General features: G+C 41.7%; 1 protein-coding gene across 3 annotated transcripts in view; it reads right to left on the bottom strand.

Annotated features, from left to right (window-relative positions):
• pola1 (polymerase (DNA directed), alpha 1) overlaps nucleotides 1–17,816 on the bottom strand; it is a 37,865-nt gene that overhangs the window by 5,085 nt on the left and 14,964 nt on the right. For 2 of the 3 annotated variants that reach the window (XM_088283489.1, XM_088283488.1), the window contains exons 34-36: nucleotides 15,250–15,381; nucleotides 8,551–8,667; nucleotides 3,603–3,699 (exon numbers count right to left, since the gene is read on the bottom strand). In XM_088283489.1, coding sequence (XP_088139615.1) covers nucleotides 3,603–3,699; nucleotides 8,551–8,667; nucleotides 15,250–15,381 — 346 coding nt within the window. The remainder of the gene's footprint in view (nucleotides 1–3,602; nucleotides 3,700–8,550; nucleotides 8,668–15,249; nucleotides 15,382–17,816) is intronic. The other variant, XM_088283490.1, reaches the window with a different exon arrangement.

Genomic DNA, 17,816 nt, shown 5'->3' on the forward strand with positions numbered 1-17,816 from the left:
GGAGAGGGAAGGAGGTGGAGAGAATAGAGAGGGGAAGGAGGAGAGTGGTGGGGGGGGCAAAATGCAGAAGCCAGGGACCATTAGAATAGTGCAGCTCAGACAATTTAGTTTTATCAATGCGTCAAAATTACATTACGGCTCACATGCAATCATGCTGCCCACACTCAAAGACGTGAGGCGGGGAGGAGAAAAAGCAACAGATGCAACGATGAAAAGTGACAAGAAATGATTGGAAGTCGTCGATAGGAGATGTAAGGGACGGGTGGCGCGTTTTCACGAGCGGGCGCCGGTGGCGTGCGCGCAACCTATTAGGAGCTCTCCCGCCGCGGATGAAATTACCTCCATGTTTTACTCAACCGCAGCAATCAGGCACATGTAGATAAGACGCACTTGTTCCAACATCATGTTCAATCCACAGCCATTGACGTGTGCTTGTTGAGCATATATACAAACAAATCCAGACACATATGAATGCGGCTATAAACTGCAAATACAAAAATACTGAAATGGCCACTGAATTGAAATTGAACTAGCCGAGCTACTCTTTGTCTGTTCAGTTCTAATTATGCAGTTAGAAGTAGCAAACTGGTGTATGTAAAAATCATCTATAGAATTATATTCTGCAGGCAAGTGTAATCTTAAATAATGGGAACGGAGATCATAGGGGAAATGCTTCACTATTATTTTGGGTACATTATTGATCAACAAGTTCAGCTGGATGAAATTAGGCCTTCATTAACAAATCAAGGCCTTGACATCCAAAGTTTGAGCACGGAGGAACTTAACAGAATATGAAGAATGACTCTTTTTAGTGTTTTCTAGGGCCCGGCCAATTAATTTTTTTTTAATTATTCAGATGAATAATTAAAGTGAATTTCTGCAAAAAATTAACATCACCATCGTCCTCAAATAAGCCATATCGGTCGGGCCCTAGTGTTTTCAACCAACTTTAGACGCCATCAGCACTAGCAAGACGATCAATGTATTTGTATTAATAAACGTTAGGTGAGGAAAAAAAAGTTTTTCAGTGCATGCACATGTTTTTACAAAAAAAGCACTCTACACAGTGTATAGAATTATGTCTCATCCCTGTAATCGCGGCACTGCGGCACCCTGGGTGTGTAATGCAGTAATATGTGGTATTATGGCCGCAGGACAGAGGATAACACCTTAAACCTATACTTTCTATCAGCATGAAGGTGTGTGTGTGTGTGTTTGCAGGTGCAATAAAAAAATCTTTTTACAGATGTATTTAAAAAAAAAAAAATATGCCTAAAACAAAGTTCAATATCACAATAACAAGTGCTAGTCATGATCATCCTACACAAAAGGAATGAAGTTGTGTTGTAATGTAATAATATTCAAAAATAAACAAGTCATTGTATGAACAGCTCTGAAACGTCACGAAAATGTTGATATACCGGCGAAAAAGCTAAGATGTGCAAATGATTGGACTTCGGGGTAACCAACTGTTTTGAAGCTGAGAGCTACTTCTGGTTACTGATTAATGTGACGGGCTACCACTTCAATATGCACACTTCTGGGGAAAAAAAATAAATAAAAAATTATTAAAAAAAAAAAAAAAAATATATATATATATAATATTATTCTTGTGATTTCTCACAATACTTTGGAAACATACCTCCAACACTTTTGTTCTATGAATCTCTACCAATGTTCACTTTCAAAAGATCACTACAACAGCATTCCAAGGAAATCACAATGTCCCATCACTAGTAAGTTATCCTTAGAACAGGCCCACGGGCTACTCATGTGGCGCACAGGGGTCTCTCAGCGGGCATCACGTTGGTGACCCCTGGTTTGAAGTATCTGAGATGTCGCGCTTCATATTAGACATCGAGATCCCTTTGCAATTGTAAAATGGTCAAAAGTGCTTACAGAATGTGTTCCATTATGTTGCATAGGGAGGTACAATACAAGAGCGAACACAGGCGAGTCAAGACGTGATTGCCAATGATTGCTCGCATCTCGCCTTAGACAAAAAAATATAATAAGAAAGCAGAAGTGGCGAGCTATAATCACGTTAGTAGCCCTGCACTGGTTCAATCCCTTCATTTTCGCGCCTTCCAACATCTGAGTGGTCATCTGCTGATTACAAGTTATATTTACCACTGTTGTCTCACTCCTGGCTGCCGCACAGCCCCGGCATTCAGGCATACATACATAAATATTTAATCAAATAAATAAATCACTTGGTCGAGCGGTCCTTTCTAATCAAGTGACATCAATCAGAGAGAACTATGGGTAAAGAGGCCTTGCGGCTTCCGCCTACCGAGCGCACCCACGGACTGGAGTAGCGTCTATTTGAGTCCAAGGGGGGAAATATACGCTCCATGTCCCATTACAGGAGAAGGGCTATCCTTTCTTCTGCGTGCCCATTACTTCCCCTATCATTTCTCCAAATCTAAAACCTGTTTTCAATCAACACAGCCAAACGAGTGCCTGTCTAAGAGAGAGAGCGAACGGGGAGAGAGCGGGAAAGGTGGACAGTGAGGGAAGGGCTGGGGGAGAGAGATGGAGGGCTCTTTCCACCGTTCTCCCGGTGATTGGAGCGTTTTGCATTCTGTACGTGTGTGTGATTGAATCCGTCTCCTAAATTAGGGCTGTTGACTTGAGGAGATGAATGTCCTTAACCCCCCTCTCCCATGTACAATGCCCATACTTTGGTGTGTGTCCCTGTGTGTGCACGGGGCATCAATGATGAATATTTTAAGTGCAGGCTGGGTAACAGGCTTACTTTGAGCCATTGATTGTTAATGCTATGTTACATTCACAGTATTTGTGAGCAAACATTGATGGGGATATCAAAATTCAAACTGCACTTTCACTGCTTTTGATTTCAATTCCCGCTGCAGTACAGCAGAGTTCTAACACAAACAGCAACAAAAAAAAAAATGAATAAAATATCACAGCATTTAAAAAGCAATGTTTTTCTCACCCCGGCGAACTGCAAATGCACAAAACTTTAGAAACAAACTAAAATAAATAAATAAAAATCGGCGTCAGAACAGCTACATTAACTCATTCACAGTAAGCATAAAATAAAATGAACGTCATTTTTGGCTTCTAGATCCGTCAATGGTGGTGAATGAGTTAAATGTTCACAAAATGGTTTAAAAACAATCTATCAGCGCTTGTAAAGATATATACTCAGTAATCACGACAACTAATATGCTAATCTTGCACTGGCGCAGAAAGTGACGCACACAATAAAAGCGATCTTGACTCAACGGGGCATTTTTAATTGAAAATTAGTTGCTATTACTAATAAATTGTTTCTTTGCGGTTTGTGCTTCAGTTCTGAAAAAAATTGAGTTTTCACGCACACTCGCAGCACGGCTAGTGAGAGGAACACGGATGGAAGCTGCGCCAAAAATCAAAATGCGATTTTGCAACACGTGCAATTATGTACATACGTGTGCATACATGGCATAATTTTTATGTACTGTATGTACTGTATTTGTGAACAGTTAATTTTAACAAACATTTTCTTCTTCAAAATCTTGAATAAGCAACATTAAAAGGCCAAAGACACGCTCTTGTGCGTGTGTGCGCGTGTGTGTGTGTGTGTGCGCGCTTACTTTTCTCCTCTCCCTGTAGTAATTTGGTCACTGCGTGGTCCCAGTCGAAAATGAACCTGTAGAAGCAGATCTGGTTGTACAGGGTCTTCTCCGAGTACTGCAAACAGATGCAAACAAACCAATTCAAAGTTTGTCGCATTCATTAGAAGAAACGATGGCAACATCTCAGTTTGTTTGTGGGTAAGGATGACGATGAGCAACAATGAGCGGTGTAAATGGAAGAGGAGAGAAAAGAAAGATAAAATGGTAAAAATAGAAAGAGGAGTGAGAAAGAGACGGAAAGAGGACGAAAGGAAAGGATCAGGCCTTGAAAGCGCCTCCCTCATAATAGATTGTTGTGATACGCCATCGTGAGCGAAGAATGCGAACAGCCGAGGCTGTCAATTTGATTAGCCATTATACTGCATGTTTAATTGCAGTTATTGGATCGTCATTTCCCCGCTACGCTGGAGAGGGCACGCTAAGCCCCGACCCCACACCGACGTCAGGTGTGTGCAGAGTGCTTTATTATTACCGCCGGGAGGAAGAATTCCCCCCGACAATTCCTGCGTGTCACCGTTGGAGCGAGCGTGTACCCATTATACCTGCCAATCGACCACCGGCGTAATTGTAATTTCAGTTTTTACTACAGCGGCATAATCAAGTGGCAAGAGTGTCTAATGTAGCTGCGTGCCAAATGTGATGAGTGCGTGCGTGCGTGTAAGGGGGGACGGAGCTGTTTAATGGCCACGGTCGCATGCATGGAGCGCACAGCTGTTGACCGCCGATGCGCTGCCTCGTCAACAACCGAACCGTGCGCGACCGATGATGGCGCCTCGCTATTGGTTGCCAAGACTGTGCAAGCGCACTCACGCGCCATCTTGGAAAGAAAACATGCGCTAAATAGAGATAAAGCAAGAACATACACGCGCACACATTCGAACAATATAACGCGGATTATCGGCGAGCCAATTGTGGCTCTCTGATTGACTGACAGGTGTCAGAAAGGCGTGGCTAAAATATTACAGGGTGGTTATTGAATTTGTGGCACATCAACCCCACCTTTCTTTCGCGTGCACGTACATACGGCTGCCTCGTCATTCAGCTCGGCGCTTTGTTCCCGCACTGACACCATTTCAATTTGCTCCACAAATCTGCAGCATTTTCAGCCTGACTGCCTAAGGAGCAAACCAGCTGTGAAATTGCCTCTCTCCCGGGAGTGCGGGACCCCCCTCCCTCCTTCCCTCCCTCTCCACGTTGTACCCCCTTTGCTTGTCTCCGTCCCCTACTGACTCACCCACCGCCGCCACAAATGCAGGCACAAACAACACTTACGAAAAAAAAAGGGGACATCATAAGGAAACATGAATCGTTAAATGGACGTAACGCTGAATCATTCTGCACCCGTTTCGAGTTGCTCTTAAAACAAAAAATGAGCCCTCAAGAGTTGCAACGTACTTCAAGGTACAATCTACAAGGCAGGCACGGCACCGGTAACCAACAAGGCCGCACTGGTACAAAATCCAGCAATCTCATGAGTGCAGCTGCGAGAAGCAAGCGACGACACCTGGATGACGGTGAGAGGCAAACATATATTTTCCCCTCAGCTGTGACTCCAGTGGGTTTTAAAACTTTTTTTTTTTGTAGATGCAATGAACATTTATTGCCGCTCGAGGTAGTCACGCCGATCAGCTTCACAAGACACCATAATGAGTCAATATATGTAAATCTTTACTAGGCAAACACGATGGGAAACAAAGACATTTAACTGGTGCTCTTTCCCGCAAGCCACCAACCATTCAGTACCGGTAATTTCTCTATATTGAAAGGCATAATTGCCTGCTATTTGAAGATATTCATGCCCAATTTTTGAAATTAATTTCAATTGGGGAGAAATGTAGAAATGTCAGCTCTAGTGAAAGGGATTTGATTTCAATTATCCTCGCTCAAAGGACTGTGATTTCCAAATACACTTAAGCAAAATTATGACAAGAATTTTTGTTCGGCAAAATTCAGTGTTTAAAGAGCGATTAGGCGATAATGGGGCAGCTTTGAGGCGGCGGTGAATGCAGCCGTCTCCCTCTGAAAGGCACTCAATTATCTCTGATTGCTCCCGCTATAATGTATCAAATAGAGATACCTGCTATTGCCGTAATTTGTGTGAAAATTAACACGGTGCAATTTCCACTAGAGGGAAAAGGGAGCTCTAATGGGCGCCTGAGCGTACATCAATAAAGCAAGGGGGGGAGAAAAAAGGGAGTTGTGGAAGGAGGGTGAGGAGGAGGAGAGAGTAAGTGGGAGAGCTAACGAGGGAGGGGAGGGAAAGAAAAGTGAAAAGAAAAGAGCAGGGGCAAGAACGCGGTGAATAAAAGGGAAAAGTCAGGAGAGATTTGAAACAGGGTGTGGAGAAAGAGGCTATTTGAGTTAAGCGCTGCGTATGCGGGTGGGTGGCAGCGATGACAGTAACGATAGAAAGGAACAGCCAGGGAAAGAGGAACAGAGAGAAATTTAATTTACCGAAAATATTACAAATTGCACCTGTGCATAACTCCCCCAAATTACCAACCAATCAAGGCAGAGTGCCTATTACTCTCCCATTACATGACGATCAGATCACACTCTGAATCGGTGTCCAGCCGGTGAGGGTGGAGAAGTAAAAGGTAGAGTGAGATGGACAGGATAGAGAGATGGATGGGAGGGAGGGAAGAGAAGTGAGCAGAGGCAGCGCCCACTGTGATGGTAAATGTACCATGATGCTAAACAGGAAGAAAAAAAAAAAAGCATTTACATTCTAGTGGTGGATGCAGCAACAAAAAAAACCTGATAGTCTTTCTGGCTCATCAACCTTGAATTATATTAATAACGTTCTTATCTACAGTGATATAGTAGCTAATACTCTAACATGAAAATATTGACAAAGTAATAATGTGGCTGGGGAGAAATAAATCTCAGAATGCCTCATTTTACTTCAACCACCACATACTACACGGCCGAAATGTGGCCTCTTCAGGCGTCTCAATGTTGAGTTCCATCATTTCTACATTAATCGCAATGTGGTCGCTTGGCTCAAACCCGAGATTGTTGCAAAAGTTATTGTGAATATGCCGAGAGAGGTCAATCTCGTCAATTCCCAGATTTAAACCCAAATGACCATGCACTTTAGTAGTCATTTGTTATGAGGCAATATGGACGGCGGCACCCACCTGCGGGTGAAACCAACTAGATTGCTTCATGAACAGCTGCTGTAGATGACAAGTAAACAAATTTAGCATGAGGGCTGAAATTTTTTTTTAAAATAATTTAACTGCAATTATGTTTCTTCAATATTGCCATTTCTATTTACATTTTTTTCAAGATCCTCTTCCCATTTATTCATTTTATTATTTCACTAACACACGCGATAAATTATTCTAAATAAGTACTAATGACTGATTTCTTTTTTTTATTTATTATACATATTTTCATACATAAGTCTAAAATAAAGACAAATGAACCGTGAATTAAATATGAAAGACAGTTTATCTACAAAACACTGACTTGCAATTTTTTTTTTATAAATAATGCCATTAATAATATTAGCGCCCCCGTTCAGTGGCCTTCATGTTTCGAAGACATATCGGGGATGCAGGTTAGGTATCTAAGTTTGGGCTAAACTAAATCCTAATATCGAGGGCCACATGTGATTTTGAAGGCCAACAACATTCGGATTGATAATCTAACGAGTCAAAGAGGAGATGCATTTATTCAAAATTCTTCGCAGCTCGTATAAGTGGTGGTGGCCTTGACTTTCTTCTTAAAATAATGCGGTCACAGTCAACAGTGGTTAAACAGTAGCCTCAACCGTACTGCAACTTTTTTATCTTCTTCTGGATAATATGTAATGACAAAGTGTGGCGCTAAAACATTACGCTCGGGAGATGGTAAAACGTAGCGAGACTGCAACATTTATGGTGGAGAAACAATGGATGGGGTGAGCACGGGAGAGTTTTTATTCAGCCTGCAGTTTAAAGTGCCACAGCCCTCAGGTCCACCAACAGCCTCCAAAGTGGCTACAGTGACAGCAGAAATTGGGCTTGTGGGTTACAATCTGTCGCCACAGAGTCAGAGACAGCAAAGCATTGAGCGCAGTGGATTAAAAAAAAAAAAAATAAATAAGGGAAAAAAACTGACAGCAGAGTTAGGGCAATGGTTAAAAAGAAATCGGACGGAGGAAAGGCAGACTGGACAGTTGCACTCACGTTAAGAGGGAGAGTGTCGTTAAACCCAGTGGTCAAGCTAACAAAGTGTTCAGAAGGTGTTCCAAAAACACCATGGAGTATACGACCATGTATAATAAGTGTGCTTGAAAACCGTCAACAAACATTTTTAGCTAGAACATAGACTGGCAAAATATGAGTGTACTTCAACAATGCCCCCAAAATGAGTTACGATGTTCAACTAAAATTGACGAACTTGTGTTTTTCTGGTAATCGAACCGCCAAGATGGTTCTAAAAAGCTTCGCTTACGTCAGCTACACGCAAGCAGTCGAGGCAAACTCAGGAGTATTTAGAAAAATCCTTGCTTAAGGTACTTAGGATTAACCTGCAAAAAATTGCTCCTCAAAGTCACCTTTTAGAAAAATTGCACCCTAAGAAACATTTGTTTTTCTAGAAGCTTTATTTTTGTTTAATTGTCCATGTTGTTTTGCTTAACAATTTCTAATATCAAACGTAATAATGTAATCCCACTCTGAACGTGTTAATAAAAATTGAAATTACTTTTGACAAGGCACGATTTTCAATGCAGCTTTTGTATTTCCATGATTATTAATTTTATTGCATTTTACATAGATGCGAATAGCCTGCATGTGGAGACTTTTCAGCTCCACAGCACCATCACCTGGACAATTCCACCAATGAATATCAGTGCGTTTGCGTGTGCATTTATGCCAAATTCAACCCAAACCGTGATGATGTGCACGTGCGTTACCTCGGGCCTGAGGGTCGCTCTGCTGCAACTTGGGCAGATGGGTCCATGGCGGGAGAAGGCAATGGGCAAGCGCCTGATCCGGTTCTGACAAGCCTGGTCCTCACACACCAACCAGCCCTTAAATAGACGCACACACACCAAATTTAAATAATAACTCTGACATGCAAACAAATCAACTTCAAGACATGCATCAAGGAAGTACAGGGGGTTGTGAGAGAGAGAAAATGTCCTATATTGAAATTCATCCCACATTGGTCAATAATGATATGATATTGCTATAAAAACTAAGCATTTCTAAAGAGAATGCTAAACATCAATCCAAAAGGAAGTGGATTTTTTGTTTGAGCGTGTAGTTCAAGGCACAGTGCTTCAGAACGTGACTTGGACCGGACAATTACGAAAAATAACAGTGAACCAATCACAAATTTAACATGACGACGCCCTGCGAATTAAACTGTGGACACCAGGCACGCCATAATAATTTGTCGCGTTGTATCACTTTTTTTAATCCACTAAAAGATAGTCGAGGAATACAAAGGTTCATACTGAAATAGTACGGGTTCAATAATGAGGAAAACAATTTCTATTGGAAGGCGAGACTCGCTCCCATTCAAATGAATGGACCGGCGGAGTGCGTACCTCTTAAGATTTTTTTTTTTTTTTAAGTTTCACTATTTATGCCACTTATACACAATTATAGTATTAAAAAAATAAAAATAAATAATAATAGATGATCGCCATTGGCTGGCTTTAGCTGTCGATCAACGCCAAACTTGAAAGGAGGTATGTTGTTTGTCGGCCTTGGCCCGTCCGTCTTTTAGAGCGAGTGTGGAAAGTCCACGATCACGACAAAGCTAAAAGGGAAGCAAAGTTGCAGTGTTGGCAGTAATAAAGTAAAAAAAATGTTAGGCTAAGTTGTCGATGTGGGAGTGTGAGGTATTTGCGTTTGAGATGTCAGTCGTCGCACTGCTACAATTGTGTTTCAGCGGCTGGGTGATGAATTGGTAAATTTAGGAGGGATGAAGCATCCTGCACAAACAAGTTATAGATCTCCAAAAGATAACCAGCTCACTTTAAAAAAAAAAAAAGGCACAAATGGAGCATGCCTGTTACAACAGGAGATGGAATTTGAGATTGATTGGGTCCTTGCAAAATGAATGCGAAGAAACAAGAGCAGTTATTGTTGGAATTCTTTTCGAGAATTGTCTGTCTGTCCGTGAAACACCTGCTGAACACAGTCGACATCAACAGTTTGTGGTAGAAAAGTGCGGCCGCCTCCTATAATAGCACAACTGCAATCATCATAATTCATTTTAGAATGAGATTTGTTCAAAACACAGTTTGGGGAGGAAAAAAAAAAAAGAGGATGCAATACTCTCCAGCGAGTTGCACATCTACTTCAAAGACTTCACAAGAAGGACAGAGAGGCTCGGACCAAGCTGTGGACGCTGGTGCAAGACGCTTGGAACAAAGGTAAACAAGATCTAAGATCTAAAGCTGAAGGGGTTTCCAGCGGTATAGTGGCCTCCTGCAAACTCAAGTTTTTTTTTTTAAGAATTTTGAATGGTTTCAATGATTCCTCCCCACAATGCATTTCAATGAATATCAATTCGTGGGCCGGTCGGGTTCCTTTATGTCGCTTCCAACAATAACATAAAAAGTTTTTTGAAAAATTCTTTGCAATAATTGATTCTATGTGCCTTCACTAGTCTAAAAATGGCATTTTGATTAATATTGCGTTTATGGAATATGTGTCAAAGAGTAAAAGCCACCAGTTTTTAGCCATCTTTAAGGGCGGCCATTTTGTCGCTTTCGATTGACTGAAAATTACATCACAGTATTTCAGAGAAAGGTAACGACCAATCACATTCTCTGAAGAAGAGTCGTGTTTGGTCATTACTTGCCTGAGCAACTGTGATGTCATTTTCAGTCGAAAGCAAGTGGCAAAATGGCCGCCGCTGGGATGTACAAACTCATATTTCAAAAACACAGTATTACTTAGAATGCCGTGTTTGGACTAGAGGGGCTACATAGAACATATTCTGGTCGACATTTTTTGGGTTGATGTCCCCGTTAAAGAATGTCAAAATCAAATTTGATGTAGTGTCATATTTTAACGATATAATAAACCAGGTGGGCATGAAGTAGTTTGAAAATGTGATTTGGATGTAAACAAGATTCCCTTCAAGTTATCATTGTTCTGGTTCAGACAAACCCGTTGGGACTGAATTTACTATGTTGGTTGCACCCCAATCAAGCACTATATTTGCCCCAATAAGCTTCAAGAACACATGAAGGAAATTATCTTCTTGTGCACTTGCCATAGAGGCAGCAACGTGGGCAGCCACAGTTAGGACCCCACTGGGTTGAGTTAGTGACCCTGGACAGGTGCTGTGGCCTGACTATCTCAATAGGTCTGTACTCTTACAAGCAGCCCACCCACCCCCATTAGCTTCTTATGCCCTGTTATTACTAAATGGGGAGGGAAGAGAGAGAGAGAGAGGGACGGGGGGGGGGTGTTAATGCCCAACTAATGACAGAGCATAAGAACCACAGTCATCAATGCCCAGATTTCCTTCCTTCCATTCACTAACTCCAAATAAACTCCTTGAGCACCTGCAACCTCAACAGTCCTCCCAAAGCTGTGATCCCAATGGGCTGAAAAGTTAAAACGAGTGCTGCCATTACACAAATTTGCTGAAGTGAATTACAGCTCAAGTCAATTTTGATTCAATCTATAGATTAGACTGATAGACAAAGAGACGGAGAGAAATCTGAAACAAGGAACTCATGAGGAGCATAGAGGTGCGCGGGGTGCCATCTAATCAAGGTATTTTGCCGGAGTTGGGAGTGGAGGTGTACAGTTTGACGTGGGCGGCATAAAAGCCCATAATTGCATAATTACATGAGTGGATACATGACAGACTGCATGCAGACGTCAAAATGACTTCTGCATAATTCAAATAAACAAGTCAAGAACAAGACATGGCGAGGTCCTCGGAAATAGCTGAAGGCCTAAGTTAAAAAAAATATATATATTATATCGGTCATGCAAAACACCTGAACTGTCAAAGACTATTAACACACCCAATAACAATGCTTAAAACATTTTTTTGGTTTTAATGGTGCAGTTTTGCTAATTAATTACTTCATTTGAGGAGCAACTTCCTAATTATTCCTTTCTTCACCATCCCTTCCTGAGAACCATGCTTGTAAGAAATGTAGCCTATTTGCCACCAAAGACTGACTTAGGAGCTACGTGGCAACTTTTAGCCGCATTTCCCCTTCTTCAGTTACATTCAGTTCCGTTTATTATTTAGATTACTGCACGTGCACTATTGGGATACCATTGACAAAATATTGTGATATCGTATGACGAGCTACCACGTTGATTCCTACGCCTGCTTTGCAGGTGTGCAATGTGAATTTTGCCCCTAAGAAAAAAAACTGAAGAAAATCAAATTCTGAAAATCACTATAATAAAAATAATTAAAAAATAAATAAATCAAAAGACAATAGATGCTATTTAATGTTGCTCAGATGGAATAACTGCCAGAGGTCTATTGTTAATTTTAACATGGAGCCAGCGTGACGCGCGCACAAACAACTGGCTGCCAAAATTGGCAGCTCTAGCCGCAAAGACCCAAAATCGATCTACTTTACAAATAAATTCAACTCCGCACACACTTAAGCTCACACACACACACACACACTGAATAGAGCTCAAACGGTTCCACTTTGTACCCCCCCGCTTAATCAAAGCATCTCAATTCAACACTTTGACCTTTTGTTCGAAACAGGATTATCACCTTCTCCTGTCTTCATTCATCCTTTCTCCTCTCCTCTCTCCCTTCCCCACTTCTTGTCTTGCCCCTCAGCCGGTTTCCAGGGGCGACCCGCACATCGAGGGTAATTGCAATAATTTGTTAAATGCCATGGCAACGGTGCTTTGATGGGAGGGGTTAAAAAAGAAGAACAGAGTGGTTCAATGAATCTCTCATTTTGAAAAGACAGCAGGACCAGAGAAAGAAAACACTGTTTGCCTATTCTCAGGGTACAGGTTTATTAATAACGATAGGGGGTAGGCGGGCGGGAGGGGGGTCACTAATGATTAATGTCCCGATGGTCGAGGATGCCAACACAAATGTAAACGAGTTACTAGCGACCCCAGACGCACACAAAAAAAAAGAAAAAACAAGTGCAAAGCTTTGCCTCTCCGGCCAGACAAACAGCTCTATTTGAACTCTCCCTCAGTCTGAAAGGAATCCTTAATTACACAATATTACCCCTCTTCATTGCCCCGCTGTGTGTGCTGTGTCCACTGCGGTTCAGCCATCACTGATGTGTGTGTGTCAGAGAGCGAGTGAGGGTGTGTGTTGCTGTGTGAGGTGCAAGTATTCAGTGGCAGCAGCTGTTTCACACATTGTGACAAAGGAGTTGAGAGGGACTCGTTCTCCACACATTCACTCCAATAATTGATTTCTGTTGAGCACTGTGGGAGAGTAACACACACACACACACACACACACTTTTACAGACAGTGCATTCCACTCTCTCAGGTCCAACATCTAAGAAGTTGCCAGAGATTCCTAAGAGAAAGAGAAAGAGGAGGGGTTTGTGTGTGTGTGTGCGTGTGTGTGTGTGTGTGTGTGTGTGGGGGTCAGTACGACAATCTCAACTGAGTTTCTGTAGGAACACACTTGACCAGCATTAAAAGTAGAAATATGGAAAACGTGAGGTCATTTTTAACCACTTGCCTTCCCCTATCAAGTTGTGACAGTGAATTATTTGAAGCCAACACGGTTAATGCAAATAAACACGTGACTAAATCACGGTCATAGCACACAATGGTGCCAACACAACCGTGATGTAAAATCACCTGCAATATTTTCACGACTATAATGCGCACTGTATCATAAGGTGCAGTCTCGGTTACAGATGCTATTTCTGCATTTCACACGTACCATATTATTGAGCGCAGGCATGGTGAAACATATGTTAGCTTAAAACATACAGTAGCATGCATGCACGCTAAAACACACGTCAGCATGTCTTTAAAAAGGCAAGCAGGAGCAAAACTGAGTTCGGTTGTATATTATTGAAGTATCAAAGTATTAAATATGCCTGGTTCCGATGGTTTTCCGATAGTGAAAACTTAGAAATCATTAGAAGACAATGATTACGTTATACGGTAGTCTAGATACAACTGAAACATACGGTTAATGTTAGCAAGCGGTTAGCATTAGCACATGGCTGAGATATATATATATATATATATATATATATATATATATATATAAAATATAAATATATAAACATAAATATAGAAATATATATATAAAACATATATATATATACATACATATATATATAAAACGTAATGTTAACTATTACCTAATATGAAGCGTGCACTGCAAACACGAACGTTGTTAATGAAACTTATAGACCCTCCGGTACCTGCTGGGGTGGTGCCTTTTAGCGTGCTCTTTCACGCACCCCCCCCCACACCCGTTTAACATCCGCATGCTGTACTTAGCCACGCCTACTCTTCCTCTAAATAAGCAGTGTCGGCAGGAAGTGCTCCCAGTCAGTCAAGCGAAGCGCTCGTCAAAATCACACAACAGTTACAGATTTTGGAACTCGGTGCACACATAAAGCGCCCTGCATTATAAGGCACCCCGTCCATTTTGGAGAAAACGTAAGACTTAAGTGCGCCTTATGGTTGTGAAAATATGGTTCGCTTCTTCTCTGCAGTGTCTTTTGTGAACCAAGTGTGGAACATTCATGTTCATAGTGACACTAACTAGCGAATAGAAGAGCTACGGATTTGTACCAAAAAATAAAAATAAAATACTTATATAATCTGGATTAAATACAATATGTGGGACTCATAGGTGCCTCTGCAGGAAAAATTGCAAGACAGGCAAACGCTCAGAGTGACTTGGTGAATATTAACTGCTCACGGAGGTGCTGAAAATTGTCCTAAAAGAATGAACATGGTCCGTAAGAATTCCCAATGTAGCTTTGTCGCGTTCAGCAACGGTCTGGGTCAGTTCCTGCGTGACATAAACCACCACCGGTGAATCAGTCAGTCACAGACCAAATCCTACGCAGGCAGATTTGTCACTGCCACGTCATTATAAAATTGGATTCTTTTTGTCACTGCTGATTCTCCAACACTAAAAGATATGCAGCCAAAATTACACACGGAGAAAAAAAGGGATACATTTGCTATTCAAAAGTTGAAAATTGACATTTGAGTATTTTCATGGATCGTGATCCAAACAAATATACCTGGTGCTCTCTTATTTTTGCAAGCATAATGTGCTCTTTGGTGGAAAATGTCAGCGGAGTGCCCCCGCTGGGGTTTGCTTCATCTTTTCTCCAATACATTTTTTTTTTTGATTGCTTCCCTTGCCTCGGTTTTTACACGCGAGGAATACTTTAATACATATTTGCTTGAAGAAATACATACACATTTATTAAACCAAATGATGCCCATTCATGGGAAAGCTACCTTGCAGATACAAATGAGCACCATCTTTGAAAGTAAAAGTGGCTTGCAGGGATGTGCAAGTCAAGCAAGTTGAAACCTAAATGGATTGGACGGTCTGCAGACAGTAGGTGCGTGGAGCATTGCAGTGATAGAGCAAAGGAGGCGGCACACAAGTGTACCGGACCGCAAACAGAAATACTCACAGAGTAGTATTTCCTGACGTGGCGTCGGATGTCGAGAAGCAGTTTGTTGCTGATGTTAAAAGCGTAGTCGATGGGGCGGCCGCCACAAGGCACGTGACAGCATCGCAAAAAGCTGGGTTCCAACTTTGATCCCTGAAAAACAACATGCATCACTTCAATTTAAAAAAAAAAGCTTATTATAATTATAATCAACAAAAAATATCATCCTAATTGTCTAGATTTGATGTTCTCTGTACTCTTTTTGCAGCCAATTTTGAACAACATAATGCTGCATTCGGGTGCAGATAAAAATTGGAAACCTCGCCGTACTCCAAAAATAAAAATGAAATCAAACATATTGCAGAAACACATTGAAGAATTGACTATTACCTCACTGACAGAATACCAACACTCTTATTTCCATTTTATTAATCATATATCAGTGTCATCCCAACTATATTTACCCAGACAATTCTTTGTTAACAGCAATGACTTGAACAGCTGAGCATGTCAAACCGAACATGAGTGACGTTGCCTCTCAGTGTCATCAACTGCTACATTCAACAGCGCTGGGTTCACATCACTGAAATCAATCACCGCTCTCGCCGTGAGAAGAAAAACATATCTGTTGTGTGTCCAAATGACTTATTTCCATTTCAAGCACTTGGTGGTCTTCTGATGGACGTGTGGGTGCATTTGCAATGATGTGCCCATTCTGCACCGTATCGGTCGACAATCACTCTTCTTGTATTCGACCAGCCAGTAGAATATCTTATTAATTTAATACAGAATAGAATAAAGGTCCTTAACAATTAGACAAAATATAACTGATTTAATCACCGACTTCAATTCAAAACTCCATTTAACCAGCGCATTGACAGCAGCAAAGAAAAGCTTTCAAAGACAGGCGCATGCGGGGTGACGCCCCCCACTCGGCCTACATCAGTACTTTTAAAAAACAAAGACTTTTTATGCCTTCGTGTCAACTGCCTGATTCCCCTAAATGCAGTTCAATGAATTAAGTCTCTCCATCTTTGTTTCATTCCTTCTCTTCTCTACATGACCTCCTCCCCTGCTACTTTTTTAATCCGCTTGCTTCATTCCGATAACAGACATCCACCCCCAAACAAAATTATGCACTTCCTTACTTTACTTGCCAGCTCTTTAATGACCGAGCAATTAAATAAAACTATGAAACACTCGTCTTGATGTCAGGCTTGCAGAGGAGTTGCCATTAATCTCGTGTGCGGGGCTTACAACGTGACCCGAAGAACATATCTTTGACATCCAAGCCTCCTTCTGCCTTTAAAAGCACACGTTAGCACCCTTCAACATTTTTAAACGGTTTACTATGTCAGCTGACTGTTATTCATCTGCGGCATGATAATGTGCATGTTGATTTAACTGGCCGTGCCGCTAAAAGTGAACTCTGAGGGGGAAATCCCTGCAGCCCGATCCCATCTTTTTGCCCGGCTCTCCCGCCACCTTCATCAAACAACTCTCCTCCCTCTGTCTGTCTTCCATCATCTGTCACCAGCTCCTCCTTGCATCCCTGGCTATGTGTCAAGGCCCATCTGTCCTCCCCTCCCAACGAGCTGTTAGGCCATGTTCGCCACCCTAATTAATTTACCATCTTATCAGTGAGCCATAGCGAGGAAAACACAAGCAAAAAGACATATGTTGTATTAAGTCGTACAACGTCACCAATTAAGTTAAATGTGCAAGAAGACTAGTGTTGCTGCTTATTTCTGTTGTGTATATGGTGGGGGAAAAAAATTAATGTAAGTTGTTACAGCCGCGCAGAGGATAAGCAGGATGTCAGGTTTATTAGCGCCTTTGAGACAAGAAAAGGCTGTGTGCCCTACTCCTCATTACAAGCTGATAGTGGACACATAGCCTTGGCCTGACAAATGGTAGAAGATCTGCGCATATGCGTATGTGTGTGTCTACAGACCGGCAGGGGTTAAGGAGAGGCTTTTCAAGTGGTGGAGTCCAAACTATGCCAATGAAAACAGAGTCTGTATTGGAGCCAGGCAGCTGTCTAAAAATACAGGCGGAGACACAATATAGAGCGTGACTGCGCCATGAATCACCATTCATCCACTGATCTGCTTAAGAGTCAATTTCGCCAGTCACAAATCCTCACTAATGATTTAAAAAAAAAAAAAAAAAAAAAACCAATCAGGTCTTTAGCATTTCCAATCAAGCACGCTTTGTCTACCCAAGCTGTGCACACAGTACAACTTGTTTGCGCAACTGCTGCTACATAGGTTAAAATATGCAGTATGGAGGCTACAAGCAAGCCAGGACCAGAGAGCAACAATCTGAGCAGACAGTCTGCAATGGATACAGGCTATTTTCAGAAAAGAGTTTGTTTTTTTATTAGCCACAAATCTCAGCAGGGTCTTGACCATCTGCTTGACATTTATTGATGGAATGCATCCTCCGCATCCTTTAGGTGTTGCTCAATCCAAGGCTTTGGCCCAAGTATCACAACAAGGCTGCTTTTAACCACTCAGAACTCTCATCACAAGACTTGAGAGTGGGCCACTCTCTAAAAGAGTATGTCACCCATCACGTTGGCGTGG

The sequence above is a fragment of the Idiotropiscis lumnitzeri genome, chromosome 19 (assembly GCF_059441095.1).
Source record: "Idiotropiscis lumnitzeri isolate Australia: NSW breed Sydney's pygmy pipehorse chromosome 19, RoL_Ilum_1.0, whole genome shotgun sequence".
NCBI classification, from domain to species: Eukaryota; Metazoa; Chordata; class Actinopteri; order Syngnathiformes; family Syngnathidae; genus Idiotropiscis; species Idiotropiscis lumnitzeri.